This window comes from Hyaena hyaena, unplaced genomic scaffold, assembly GCF_003009895.1.
Source record: "Hyaena hyaena isolate Hyena2069 unplaced genomic scaffold, ASM300989v1 scaffold_634, whole genome shotgun sequence".
NCBI classification, from domain to species: Eukaryota; Metazoa; Chordata; class Mammalia; order Carnivora; family Hyaenidae; genus Hyaena; species Hyaena hyaena.
The window spans coordinates 963,755-978,111 of NW_024081267.1; the positions used below are offsets into that span (position 1 = coordinate 963,755).

At 59.8% G+C, this 14,357-nt stretch overlaps 1 protein-coding gene across 13 annotated transcripts in view; it reads left to right on the forward strand.

Annotated features, from left to right (window-relative positions):
* Window positions 1-4,395: 4,395 nt before the first annotated feature.
* Window positions 4,396-14,357, forward strand: part of WNK2 (WNK lysine deficient protein kinase 2) — a 123,056-nt gene continuing 113,094 nt past the window's right edge. For 11 of the 13 annotated variants that reach the window (XR_005525327.1, XR_005525328.1, XM_039216437.1 and 8 more), the window contains exon 1: window positions 4,980-5,621. Coding sequence is in view for 11 of the 13 variants with exons in the window: in XM_039216437.1 (XP_039072368.1) it covers window positions 4,980-5,621 (642 nt within the window). In the remaining 2 variants the exon portion in view is untranslated. Of the gene's footprint in view, window positions 4,605-4,964; window positions 5,622-14,357 lie in introns of those variants that run through there. The other 2 variants (XM_039216433.1, XM_039216435.1) reach the window with 2 other exon arrangements.

A 14,357-nucleotide genomic window follows, 5' to 3' on the forward strand; every position in this document is an offset into this window, starting at 1 on the left:
AGCCCCACGGGGCCCCACAGGGCCGGGGGCGGAGGAGGCTGTGGAGCTGCAGGGGCCCCGGGCAGCGGGGGTGCTGGCTGCCCCCTTGGAGGGGGAGGAGGGGTGTGACCAGCTCTGGGGGCCGAAGAAGCCTGATGGAGAGCCTGCTGTGACCCCGCCCAGGGGCTGCTGCCCGGGAACCCCTGTCTCCTGCCCGCACTTGCACCCCTAACACCTGCGTGAAGAGGACGGTGAGCCCCTCGGGCAGGGCGGGGGCGGGGGGTGCAGGAGCCCAGCAGCAGGGCCAGTGGAACCTGAGTCCAGGGCCCCGAGGACCGAGCTGCTGACAGGTCACAGGCGGGTGTGTGTCCAATGCCTGTGTGACCCAGGCCGCCTGAGCCCGTCTTGTTCTCCAGCCCAAACTACACGGAACACACAGCCTTGCGTGTGGACTCTTCGCATAGAAGAGGAAGTTCCAACGCGCTGGGCGTATGCCGAGCATCTCCTGCGTGGACCACCGTGGGGGACCGAGAGAGTCACATTTGGTCGCGACACAGGACAGCTTAAATTTTTCTGTTTCTACTTTCTCTGTCTTGCAAATTCTCTGTAATGACTATGTGCTCTTAAAAAATCAACATGTGTAACGTACAATGGAATGTTATTTGGCCACGAAGGGAGCAAAGCATTGATGTACCCACGACCCGTGTGGAGTGAGGCGCTCTGAGCGAGAGGAACCAGACCAGGGAGCGTGGTGCTGTGAGACTTTGCTAAGTCCCCAGCAGGTGACTCCACGGGCAGCTGAGGGACAGGGGCCGGAGCAACTGCTGATGAATGAGTCTTTTCTGGAGTGAAGAGGATGTTCGGGAACAAGCCAGTGGTGGTGGGTACTGCATCTGAATGTACTGAACACTACTGAGTTATATGCTTTAAAATTAGAGCAACTTTTATGGAATCTGAATTATATACCAATGAAGCTATTATTAACAAAAACTCCAATTACATTTTATTTATTTATTACAAATTTTTTTGGGGTCGCCTGAGTTGAGTTTCTGACTTCAGCTCAGGTCATGATCTTGCCGTCAATGGGTTCGAGCCCCCCGTCAGGCTCTGTCCCTCAAGCTCAAAGCCTGGAGCCTGCTTCGGATTCGGATTTTTTCATTAAAAAAAAATTTTTTTTAATGTTTATTTTGGAGAGAGAGAGACAGAGCATGAGTGGGGGAAGGGCAGAGAGAGAGGGAGATACAGAATCCGAAGCAGGCTCTAACCTGACATAAGGCTCAAACTCACAAACCACAAGATCATGACCTGAGCTGAATTCGAACGCTTAATTGACTGAGCCATCCAGGCACCCCCTAAATAAAAAACTGTTTTTAAACTGAGGAGTAAAGGAAATGTTATATAATTGTATTAATTATAAAAGAAGAAAAACAAAGATGATGTTACAGAGCTTCACAGCCCCCATCGAGTGGGGAGGCTTTCCCCAGGGGCCGGGCCGAGGGCCCCCACCATCTGCTCTCCCAGCCACGTGTACCTCTCAGGGACCAGGAACCTGAGTTTCAGAGGCCCACACGACCCCCTCCCACCTGCCTACCCCAAGTACCCTTCCGTTAGGTCCCAACAGGTCCGCCCTGCCTCGTCGCCTCCTATGACCTCCCACCCTGGTCCCCCTGACCCATCTCCCCACTCTGCCTCCACCCCTATAGGACCTGAGGCCTCAGCTGCACCCGGGACAGGCCCCACATAGTTGTCCAGGGAGCCACTAAGTCAGTGATGTGTGGAGGCGCCCCTGCTGGTGAGGGGCCACCCTCCTGTGCTGTGGCCTGGGGGGTATCTGACCACAAGATCAGCTACAGCCCCAGGCTGCTGGAGTCCACTCAGAGGCAGACCCACCCCAGATTACCTGGCACCTGGGACCCTTCTTGCCCTCCCTGGAAGTGAGCCTGCAGGCGCTGCGCCCCCTCCAGACTATGCAGAAGCCCTGGACCACCACCACGCCACCCTCTCCAGAGGAGCGGCTTGATGACACGGCCGCGCGCCTGCCTGGGTCCCGGCTGGGGAAGCAAGCCTGCAGCAGCGTGCCTGCAGACGCCCACCGGCCCTGCCAGGCTGGGGCACCAGGCACTGGGGTCTTGGGGAGCCAAGGTGACAGCCCTGGAGGAGAGGGGCACTGGCTCCTGCTCTGTGGCCTTGAGCAAACCACTTATGTGGGGAGAAAAGTCTCTGTACTGGGCCTCAAAATACTCATCTGTGATGAGGAGGTAGTCACACCCTTGGTCTGACAGCCGTGGGGACAGCGGCTCCGCAGCAGAGACCTGCCAGCCTGGGTCAGGCAGGCGCTTGGCACAGTGTCCTTCCACAGCTCTGCCTTGTGGGAGCCTCAGGACAACCATGGCCCTGGCCGAGCCCTGGTCCCTAGATCTGTCCAAGGATCCTTCAGGCTCTCCCTTCCTGATCCCAGGACCTGCTCCTGAGACCAGCGTGAGGTCCTTGCAGAAGAGGACTGTGACCTGTCTCTAAGCTGCTTAGCCATGGACCCCATTAGTCATGGGTCGGCAGAGGGAGTGAGCTCTCTGTCACTGGAGGCATGTAAGCATGACTGCCTGAAACCACCCCTAAGGGCTCAGAGAGCATGTAGTACTCAGTCAGGGACAGGTTCTTCCGACTCCCCTGTGGCCTGGGCTGCCCCTGCCATGAGGGGGCATGGCTGCCATACCACACCCACCAGCCAGCGGGGGATGGGCAGAACCTGCAGGTGACGCTGTGAATGTCCAGCCATCTCTTCCATCAGCAGACAAGCATGATGCCTATTCACTGCCAGTGTAGCCCAGGAGGCAGGGAGGAGGCCAGACTGCCTGCAGGCTGTCCAGAACATGCTTAGCTTGACCCCGCGTCAATTTTCCCTTGGACAAGCCTGGTGTGGCAGCATGGACAGGCTTGGGACTCTGGGTGCCCTCCAAGACTCACCATGTCTTGGAGGAACCGGCAGTCTTTTGAGGTGGACACACCAGGGTGGCCAGGCTGGCCCTGCAGGGGATACTGAGGTGTTGCTATGGTAGGACTCTCCCGACATCGTACCAATGGCAGGGCAGGGGGAGGGGTCTCTAGCCTCCAGGCAGAAAGGTCCTCACCAGCCCCCTGCGACCTGGCAGGCTCCCCCACCCTCCACCAGGAAGTCCTGCTCAGATCCCTGCTTCAGAGGGTCTCAGGGGGGCTGAGCTGGTCTGGGCTCTGGGCCGGACACAAGGCAGGTGTGATGACTGGAGAGCGTATTCAGTAGGCACGTGCCCAACGTCCAACCCAGTGCCAGCACCCTGCGGACCCACCCTCTGGGGCGGAGGGGCCCTGACCTGTGGCCTCTGCCTGTTTCCCTGGTGCACATTCTCCCAGCACCACTGGGTGCCACTGAACAGAGCCGGGAGGGATGTCCGCCCTGGTGACGGGGCTCCACCGGCTCCCGGAGTTGGGGTGTCCTGCTGCTCTGGGTAACAGGGGGTGGCAAACCTCCCCTCTGACTGTGATGCTTTGGTGTCACGTGAGTTATCTGTCCCCGGGGCATGGAGCCCACAGACGCCCCTCCCATCTGAGGTCCTCGAGGCCAGGGGCAGCGCCACCGCGGGAACAGCTGCCTGCCGAGCCCTCGCTCCCACATCTCAGTCGCTGGGTCACGAGGGCCTCGCATGGGGTACCTGCCAGGGTATTCTTTTGCCAGAAGCCGCCTCTCTGCAGGAGGGTCCAGGATGCCCTGGAGAAGGTCTTGTCTGTGGGAGTCCAGAGCAGGAAGAGGGAGGGAGACATCAGGTAAGGCTGGGAGGGGGTGGCATTAAACACAGGTGGGGGACAAAGCACCGTGCGGGCGGAGGGGCGCCTGGAGGCCTCTGCAAGGCGCTGTGCACTGGTCTGTCCTGCGAGCTCTGGGGCTCAGAGCAGGCAACTTCTACCTCAGGGCCCCGGCTCGCTCAGGGGCAAGAGTGGGCGTGATCACCACAGCTGCGCTCCTGACCGACCCCACCGAAGTGCGAGGGGGAAAGGCCCTAGGCGCGGGCCTGGGGGTGCGGTGGGCCCAGGCCGCTTCCTGAGCAGGGGGGGGGGGACCACCTTCTGGCCTGCCCATCCCGCCCCGGCTCAGGGCTGCGAGGGCCGGCGCGCCTGCCGGGGCAGGTGAGGGGTGAGTCTGGGTCTCCCCTGGGGGCCACGCGGGACCCTCCGCCGCCAGCTGCCGGAGGGTCCTTCGGAGCCCGGGGCTGCGCGGGGCCGGGAGCGCCGCCGCCGCGAGCCGGCCCGCAGGTGGCCGCGCGCGCACGCGGCCAGGTGGGCGTGCCAGGCCCCGCCCCCCGCGCGCCGGCCGGGGGCGGGCAGCCGAGGCCCCGCCCTCCCCGCGCGCCGGGTCGGAGCCGGTGCCCGAGCGCCGCCGAGCCGAGCCGGAGCAGCACGCGGGAGCGCGGCCCCGCAGCGGGCCGGCCGAGAGAGCGGCGCCGAGACGCGGCCGCGAGCGAGGACCCCGGCGTCCAGCGCGACTCGGCCCCCACCCCCGGCCCCCACGAGGACCCCGGCCGCGGAGCGCGGCCTCGCCCGCCTCGTCCGCCCCGGCCGCCGGGCCGCGGGCATGGACGGCGCCCGCTCGCCCTGTGAGTGCCGAGCCCCCCGCCCGCCGCCTTTGTGTGCGCGCCGCGCCGCCGCGGCCCCCTCCCCGCGCGCCCCTCCTGCGCCCCGGGCCGCGTCCTTTGTGGAGCCGCCGCCCGGCCGGTGCCTCTCTGTCTCCGGCCTGCCGGTCCCATCTGCAAGCCTAGCCCCGGCGGCCCCCCGGCACGGCCCGGCGCGCCCCTCCCCCGGCCTCCTCCGCAGCCCGCCCGGGGCCCCCCAGGGGCGGCCCGGCAGGCGCGCTCCCCCCTCCCCCCCCCAAACGCGGGCCTCGGGGTCCGGCGGGCAGAGCCCTCCGCGGCGGGCGCGGGCAGGTGCGGCGGACAGGCGCTCACGCGGGCCGGGTGTCCTTGCCCGCAGAGATGGACGGCGATGGCGGCCGCCGGGACGGGCCCCGCGCGCTGACGGAGGCCGGGCGCGGCGCGGGGCCCGCGGGCATGGCGGAGCCGGCGGCGGGGCCGAGGGCGCGGGCGGCGCGGCCCGGGCCCCAGCGCTTCCTGCGGCGCAGCGTGGTGGAGTCGGACCAGGAGGAGCCGCCGGGCCTGGAGGCGGCCGAGGCGCCGGGCGCGCAGCCCCCGCAGCCGCTGCAGCGCCGGGTGCTGCTGCTCTGCAAGACGCGCCGCCTCATCGCCGAGCGCGCCCGCGGCCGCCCCGCCGCCCCTGCGGCCCCCGCCGCCGCCCCGCCGCCCGGCAGCCCCGCCGCCCCCGGCCCCGAGCCTGCGGGCGCGCAGGAGCCCGGCCCCGACCCCGCGGCCCCCGGAGACCCCCGCGAGGACGAGGCGGCGGCGGCGGCGGCGGCGCCCGAGGCGAGGCCCGAGCCGGGGCGCGCCCGCCGGGGGGAGCCCGAGGAGGAGGAGGACGACGAGGACCTCAAGGCCGTGGCCACCTCCCTGGACGGCCGCTTCCTCAAGTTCGACATCGAGCTGGGCCGCGGCTCGTTCAAGACGGTCTACAAGGGGCTGGACACGGAGACCTGGGTGGAGGTGGCCTGGTGCGAGCTGCAGGTGAGGGCGCCGGCCGCAGGTGGGCGGCGGGCGGTCCGGCCGCGGGGGCAGCCGCGTGTGGCCCCCGCTGTGCGCACCATCTGGGGGGCAGGTTGCCTGCTGGAGGGCGGACCTCCCAGCGTGTGGCGGTGAAGTGTGGCACTGTGTGGGTCCGCGCGGGAGGGTGGGCATGGAGGGCGTGTCTGTCCGTCTGGCTCTTTGCTGACGCCCAATGCGGGGCTTTAAGCACCCGGGTGGCCTCAGCGGTGGCCTCTTTGCAGCAGCAGCCGCAGCGTATGAGGACTGTGGGGGCCCCGTGTTGGAGCTACTCTTAAGTGAGCACGGCCCAGAGTCGATAAAGGGATAGGCGCCCCAGGTGGGGATGCTTGGGGGCTGCCTCTGCATGCATGTGCCCCAGGCCTGGAAGTGGTCAGTGCCTTCCTGCAGCTCCCAGGGCCCACCGGCTCACGAAATGGATGGGGGAGAGGACTGAAGATCCAGTCATGCGGGGTGCGGGTAAGGTCCCCCCCCCACCCCCTTTGCAAAGGTTCTGGGCATGCATTTTTCATAACCTTGCCCTCACGTTGGCTGTGTCAGCCCCGGCCCTAGAAGATTATATAAACGGTAACCCGAGCTGCCCCGGGCCAGCCTTGGAAGCCAGGGCAGTGCCTGTCAGAGTGGGTGTTTACAGGCCCTCCCTCCTTGTAGGGGGGGGAGCAGCTGTCCCGCAGGGGACCGTCCTGGGCAAGAGCCGCTGCTCGGGTGTAAGCTGACCCTGGCACCCTGTAAAGTCAGCCTTCCAGGCCTGCCACGGGGCCGCCTGCCACACTGCAGGCCGCCTGCCTTTTTGGCTCAGAATCTGGATGTGGTCGCTCTGTTCACTGAGCCCCTGCAGTGGGGCCTGCATGAGGGTGAGCCCCGCTAATTTCGGGGGTGTCGATCTGTCTTCAGCCTTTTTCCCAAGACAAGGAGCTCCAGAGGCACCCCTTCCCGCAGCCCCTTGGTTTTGCAGTGGACACGTGGGGATTTCCCGGCAGGGCTGCTGGTGCCCCGTGGAGTCCTTCGGGAGGAACTGAGCTCTCCTCCATCGTGGCTGTAGGTTCTGGGCCCTGCCGAGGGGTGGCCTTGGTGGCCTGCGGTCTGGGGCCCTGGTGTGCCAAGGACGGCAGGGAGTGAGACGGATGTTGCTGCTGCGTAAGAGGCCTGGGGAGATTCGAAAGGGAGGACTGTGGAGGGGGCAGGGGAGCCCGGGGTTTAGAGCGTGGCCTTGCGTCTTGATGTCCCCCCTTCTCCCTCTGGCCAGGTGACCCCGTGTGGCAGCATGGGCACCTGCTGGTGCTCTGCCACGGCGGGCCTGTGCGGGGCGCTGGCGGGAGCGGAGGTCGGCCTCAGCAGGGATGAGGCACTGCGGGCGCACGTGACCCTCAGGAGGTTCTCGCTCCCTGTAAGGCAAGGCAGGCGGCTCTGCCTCTGGCTTCCTGAGCAGAGCTCAGGCCTGGAGCCTGGCTGCTGTCCAGCCTGGACTCCGGGTGGCGGTGGGGAGGCTGGAGAGGGCTTCTCATCTGTCTGGGGGCAGTTCTTGAGCAGGGGGTTACGGGGAGCCCCTGTCGGCAGGCAGCCGTCCCTGTGCTTCCCCCAGCAAGAGGGCCGCCTCTGGGGTTAGCTGCTTCTGCTGGGCAGGCCGGAGGGGGTTCTGCACCAGGTGACCTGGAGCAGCCGGGCGGCTGCCGAGAACCTGCTGTTGTTTAGTGTGTTTATTGCTGAGGACCCCCAAGGTCACCATTGCTGACATAGACGAAGATGGTGGGAGGGTGAGGGGATTGTAGCATCACGGGAGGAAGCCATCTGCCCTGTGAGGGTGCCCTTAGTAGAGGAGGTGAGCATGGGGAGCAGGGCGCTGGGTTGGGCCTCTGAGACCACCGTGCACCAAGGGAGGGCAACAGGTGGCGTGTTGGCTTTGTGCCTGGGGAGGGGGTTTCCTAGTGCCCAATGTGGAGGTGTTCCCCCCCAGCCAGTCCCCAGGATTGTTGGGTGTCAGGTGTGTCAGTGGAGGGTGGGTCACTGGGGGTGTTGCCTTCATCAGAGGGAGCTCCACGGGAGTCCTCCCGTCCCCCGACCCCCCTTCCTCAGCCCCTAGAAGTGCCTTGGTTGGCTGCTTTGGAATGGCCCAAAGCTGTCTCTCTGAAGTCTTCTTCCCTCTCCTTTCCGGGGGAGGCTGGGGGTCTCTGCGCCTGCTGGCCTCGGCCAGACGGCCACTCTTCTCCCGGGTGCCCCGCCTGAGGTGGGGGGAGGCCGCATGTATAGACCTAGTGAGTCTGGCCTCAAGGATGTGAGATCCCCACGACGTCTGATCTCTTCCCATGAATTAGTGTTGAAAGGGCTTTGCAGCAGTGTGAGTTCTTCTCGCAGCAAAGGGCAGCAAGAGACCTCACCTCCTGCATTCCCCAGACGGCCAGAGCTGACGCCGAGTTGTGGGGGAAGCCATCTTACGGTATTACCTCCCTCTCCCTTCCTTTGAATGAACTTTCGTTCTGGCCCCAGAGCTCGCAGTGACAGCAGCCGAGGAAGCGCGCACGCACCGCTCCTGTTTCCCACGTCCGCAGGGCGGGGCCGTGGCAGCTCTGCTCCTGCACAGACCCTGCCCCGGGCTGCCTGGCGGCAGGGACGGGTCTCGACCACTGACGCTGTCCTGGGCGGCGCAGGGCACCTTCTTACCTGCTGCCACCTCTGAGCTGGCGTATGTCCCCGAGGAGAGACAACACAGCCAGCCCAGATCTGGCTGAAGTCCTGTCAGAGGCGGGCTGGTGGCCTTCCCTGGGTCACCAGTTCCTCTGGTGACTTCCTCAGGGTCTCGGAGGGAGCCTCTACAGCCCCCTCTGGGATGCTGCCCGCTCCTGCCTGTGGCCCCCTGCCTTCAGGGGGAGATGGGGTGCTCCCTGCAGAAGGCTTTGGGAGCAGCTCTTGTGGGGCTGGGCACTGCCTCCCGCGGGGGGGCGGGGTCCCTACTTGGAACCACGTTTCCTGTGCCAGTGTCTAGGCACACCCAGTGTGGGGGTCATTCTGCCTCCTGGGGGTGCTGACCCTTGATCCTCTGCTTGGAGCACTGGCAGGGCCCTTGTAGGCTTGGGGGAATCCTAAAGATCTACTTCGGGGTGGAGCCCCGCCAGCCGGGGACCGGTTCTGACACCCCGCAGGTGCTGGCATGAAGCTTTCGGGCTGTTCTGCCTTGCCCAGAGGGGGCTGGGCTCCCAAGGGGCAGGCCTGGGCTTCAGGCTGGGGAGGGTGCTTGTAAACCGGGACCACAAGGCCAGATGACGTCTGACCTCCTGCACCCCCTCTGTGGGGTCATGGGGCTGCTGCGTTCCTGACTTGCCTGCTGCAGCCAGACGTTGCGCGCCGCTCACCTGCCTGTGCCCTGGGCGGCTCGCTGCGTGCCAGTGTGTGGGCGCCCGGTCTCCTCGCTATGCTCCGAGGATACCGGCGGCTGCCTGCCTTCACCATGGCCCAGCGGCCTCTCCTGTGGCCCCGGGGCCCCACCTGCGCCAGGCCAGGCATGGAGCAGCATACCTGGCCGCAGGTGCCCCATTGCCCTTCACAGACAGGCCAGGGACCCAGCTCGAGGTGCTGGGCAGCTTCAGACTGCGGCCTTGTCTGCCTTCGGAGTGTCCAGGAGCCGGTTGATGGGGGGCAGGGGCACACGTGGAGGGGGCTGTGCTCGCTCTCTGGAGTACCTCACATAGGACTCAGTTTGGCGGGTGGTCATCCTGCGTTGTTATTTTTATTTGTAAGTGCCTTTGTTGCTTAAATTTGCTCGGGGAGCTGAAATATGAAATCAGTTGGATGGACATCAAAGAAGAGCTTGCTTTCCCAAGCGGAGTCTCACGTGCAGTACAGCTCACTGTTCTGGTGTGAGAAGCCCGTGCAGCTGGGCCTCCTCCCCTGCCTTCCTGTGCAGCGGTGGGGTGCGGTGTGGGTGAGGCCAGCGTGCTCAGTGGTGACCGGTCAGTGTCCTGAGCTGAGGGTGGCTGCTGTGGGCACGCTGGGAGCCTGTGGCTTGTTCCCGTTGCCCAGCATGTGCCTGTTGGGGCCTCCTTGGAGGTCCTGGCGCCTGGCACTGGGCCAAGCCTAACAAGGGCCTGATTGCCAAGGAACTTGGGCCCCAGAACGAGGACCCTGTTCCAGTATCTCCCCCACTGCCGGTGTGTTTCCAGGTCGCGGCTGCGGGCTTCCTCAGGCGTGCAGGCTTTGCGGGCAGGCTGTCAGCCAGAACGTGATGGTGGGGAGGAAAAGGATTGTTCAGTGGGCAGGGCGGTGTTCCGGAGGATTCCAGATGACGGGTCTGCGGGAGGGGTGCAGCGGGGCTGGCCTAGTGCGTGTCCTGCTTCCAGCCTGGAGGCACCGCAGCGAGCAGCACAGACCACATGAGGGTGTGAGAGCCAGCTCTTCATGGAGGAGGTGAGGGAGTGGAGGGAGAGGCCATCCTGCGGTCCTGGGCTGGCCCTGTGCCTGCCACTCACCTTCCAGGATGGCTCGGGCTTGTGGCCCTGTGCGTGGCCATAGGCCTCTCTTGGGGCCTGTGGCTTGGGCCAGCTGTAGGCTGAAGCTGGGTGATCCCCAGAGTGATGACACGGAGCTCCAGGTCACCTCTTTGAGGAGACCGCACTTGACCTGGTCTGCTGAGGTTCGGGCGTCCAGGCTGAGCGGCGTGGCGGAAGCTGCCCGTGGTGCCGGCCAGGGATGTTCAGGAACCTTGTGGCCGGGCTGCACACCCTGCCCGGCGCACACAGATGCCCCAGAGCAGGGGTCCCTGTGGCGTTTGGACCCCGGGCCCACAAGCTTCCCAGTGGGGAGGCCTTGGGGACGACACCTGACTTTGTGAGCCTTGGTTTACCTCCTTGTGCAGTGAGGAGAGTGCCCCTGACCTTGTGGGGTAGTGGGGACTGTTGAGAAGTACTTGGCATCGAGCTCAGAGCCGGCACTCCGAGTGAAGCTCCCCCTGCAAAAACAAACCGTCCTAGAAAGTGGAGATTGAAGTGGAGAGCGGCTGGGCCTGGAGGAGCGGGGAGGCCTGCCTGTGGCGGGAGCGGGCGTCCCTGGGTGCTGCGGGGCGTCCCTGGGTGCTGCGGGGCCTCCCAGGTGCGGGCCCGCGGGGGCCTGTGCTCAGCTTCAGCACCTGCCGTGGAGGCAGATAAGGAAGGGGTGTGAACGCGGCAGCTGGAGTCCCTGAGAAGCAGGTTAGGATCTGCCTCTGGCCACGGACAGTCTAGGGGCTGATTGGGCAGAGAGGCCCAGGAGGGTGGCTCAGGATGGGAGGTGGCTCCAGAGGTTGGCATCCTGGGGATTGGCTGCTGCTCCCTTCAGATAGTTTCCAGATCCAGTCCTGTTCCCCAGAGGCTGGGATTCTAAGTTTTCTCGGAATACTTGCTCACTACCTCTCATTTAAGTTGGCTTTCTTTAAACACGTGTCACATTTTGGGGGAAAAGAAGAAAAGAAAGGGATCAAGACAGTGCGGTGTTGGCACAGGAATTGACAGATGGCTAGATAGCTTGGTGGAACAGGGCTGGGGGCCCGGAAACAGACCTGGGAGAATACAGGTCACTGACCTTTGACAAGGGAGCAGAGACCCGTCTCTTCAGCAGACGGTGTTGGGACAACCGACGTCCACACGCAAAGACATGAATCTGCATGGCCCTTGCTCCACAAAATTAACTCAAAATAGATCGGAGACCTAAATGCACGCTGCAAAACTAAAAATCTCGTGGAGAGTAACAGAGAGAGTCTGGGTGAGCACGGGGTTGGCAAGGACTTATTTTGCTTTATTTTATTTTAATTCCAGTGCGGGTAACATACGGTGTAATAGCGTTAGTTTCTCGTGTGCAGTGTGGCAATTCACCATGTCCATACATCACCCAGTGATCGTCACACATGCCCTCCTTAACCCCCAAACCTCCTGCCCCCATGCCCACCCTCCACCTCCCCTCTAGTAGCCATCAGTTCGTTCTCTGCAGTGAAGACTCTGTTTCTTGGTTTGCCTCGCTTTTTCCCTTTGCTTGTTTGTTTTGTTTCTTAAATTCCACACATGCGTGAAATCATATGGTATTTGTCTTTCTCTGACTAACTTATTTTGCTTAGCATAATACTCTCTAGCTCCATCTGTGTCGTCGCAAATGGCAGGATTTCATCCTTTTTATGGCTGAGTAATAGTCCATTGTGGATAAGCTACTTTATTCATCGCTCGATTGGCACTTGGGCTCCTTTGGCATCTTGGCTACTGTAAATGTAGGGGTGTGTGTATCCCTTTGAATTAGTGTTTTCATATTTTTGAATAACTACCTAGAAATGCAGTTGCTAGCTTGTGAGGTAGTTCTATTTTTAACTTTCTGAGGAATGTCCACACTGTTTTCCAGAGCGGCTGCACCAGTTTGCATTCCCACCCGCAGTGCAAGAGGGCTCTTTTTCTCTATATCCTTTCCAACACTCTTTTGTTTCCTGGGTTTTTGATTTTAGCCATTCTGACAGGTGTGAGGCAATAGCTTATTGTGTGTGGTTTTAACTTGTGTTTCCCTGATGATGAGTGATGTTGAGATCATTTCATGTGTCTGTTAGCCATCTGGATGTCTTCTTTGTTTGTGTCTTCTGCCCATTTGTAATTGGATTGTTTGTTTTTTGGGTGTTGAGTTGTCTAAGTTCTTTACATATTTTGGATACTAACCCTTGATTTGATAGGTCATTTGTAAATATCTTCTCCCATTCAGTAGATTGCCTTTTAGATTTGTTGGTTGTTTTCTTTGCTGTGCAGAATCTTATTATTTTATTTGTTTAAATTTTAATGTTTATTTTGAGAGAGAGAGAGGCATAGAGAGGAGAGAATCCTGAGCAGACTCCACGCTGCCAGCACAGAGCCGAATGTGGGACTCAAACTCATGAAACCATGAGATCATGACCTGGGCTGAGATCAAGACTTGGACACTTAACTGACTGAGCCACCTCGGCTTCCCAGAAGCTTTTTATTCTGATGTAGTCCCAATAGTTTATTTTTGCTTTTTTCCCTTACCCCTGGAGACATGTCTAGGAAAAAGTTGCTATGGCTGATGTCAGAGAACTTACTGCCTGCGTTCTCTTCTAGGATTTTTATGGTTCCTGGTCTTACATGTAGGTTTTTGATCCATGTAGGGCTTATTTTTTGTGTGTTTGGTGTAAGAGAGGATCCAGTTTTCGTTCTTCTGATTGTAGCTGTCCACTTTTCCCAACACCGTGTGTTGAAGAGACTGTCCTTTTCCCACTGCATATTCTTGTGTCCTTTGTTGAAAATTAGTTGACCACATAATCATAGGCTCGTTTATGGATTTTCTGTTCTGTTCCACTGATCTGTGTCTCTGTTTTTGTGTGAGTGCCATACTGTTTTGATCGCTATGGTTCTGTAATATTTGGATTGTGATACTTTGCTTTTCTTTTTTCAAAATTGCTTTGGCTCTTTGGGGTCTTTTGTGGTTCCCTACAAATCTTAGGATTGTTTGTTCTAGCTCTGCAAAAAATGCTCATGGTTTTTTGGTAGAGATTGCATTAAATGCGTAGATTGCTTTGGGTAATATAGACATTTTAACAATATTTGTTCTTCTGGTCCATGAGCATGGAATGTCTTTCCGTGTCTTTCTTTCTTTTTTTTAATTTGTTATTTATTTTGAGAGAGAGTGGGTGCATGTGAGCAGGCGTGGGGCAGAGAAAGAGTCCCAAGCAGGCCCCACTTTCAGTGCAGAGCTGGACACTGGGCTTGATCCTATGTCCACGAGATCCTGTGACCACAAGCCACCTGGACTGAGCCACCTGGATATCCTATCTTTCCAGTTCGTTCGTTCGTTCGTTCGTTCGTTCTTTCTTTCTTTCTTTCTTTCTTTCTTTCTTTTTCATGTTTTTATTTATTTTTGAGACAGAGAGAAAGCATGAGCTGGGGAGGGGCAGAGAGAGAGACTGGAACAGGAACCGAAGGAAGCTCGGTTCTGACAGCAGAGAGCCTGATTCAGGGCTTGAACTCATGAGCCGAGAGATCATGACCTGAGCTGAAGTTGGACGCTTGACCAACTGAGCCACCCGGGCGTTCAGTCTTTCCCGTTCTTTTTGACGTATTTGGTTTACTTCATCAGTGTTCTATAGTTTTCACAGTAGAGGTCTTTCACCTCCTTGGCTAGGTTTATTTCTAGGCAATCTTATTTTTGGTGCAATTGTAAGTGGGATTGTTTTCTTAATTTCTCTTTTTGCTACTTAGTGAATAGAGACATAACTGGTTTCTATATATTAATTTTGTATCCTGTGACTTTACTGAATTTATTTATCAGTTCTAGTAGTTTTTTGGTGGAGTCTTTAGGAATTCTGTGTACAGTATCATGTCATCTGGAAATAGTGAAAGTTTTAGTTCTTTCTTACCAGTTTGGATGTCTTTTATTTCTTTTTCTTGCCTGATTGCTGAGGCTAGGACTTCTAGTACTATGTTGAATAAAAGTGGTGAGAGTGGACATCCCTGCCTTGTTCCTGACCTTAGAGGGAAGTGCTTTCCAGTTTTCACCATTGAGTACGTTAGCTGTGGGGTTTTTCACAGGTATGTACTTCTATGTTTACACATGCACATATATATGTATATATGTGCATATATGTGTGTGCGTATGTATATGTATACACATGTAGTTGAGGTATATTCCTTTAAAATTAAATTTTTTTTTTTTAAATTTTTGAGAGAGAGAGAGAGAGAATGAGTGGAGGCA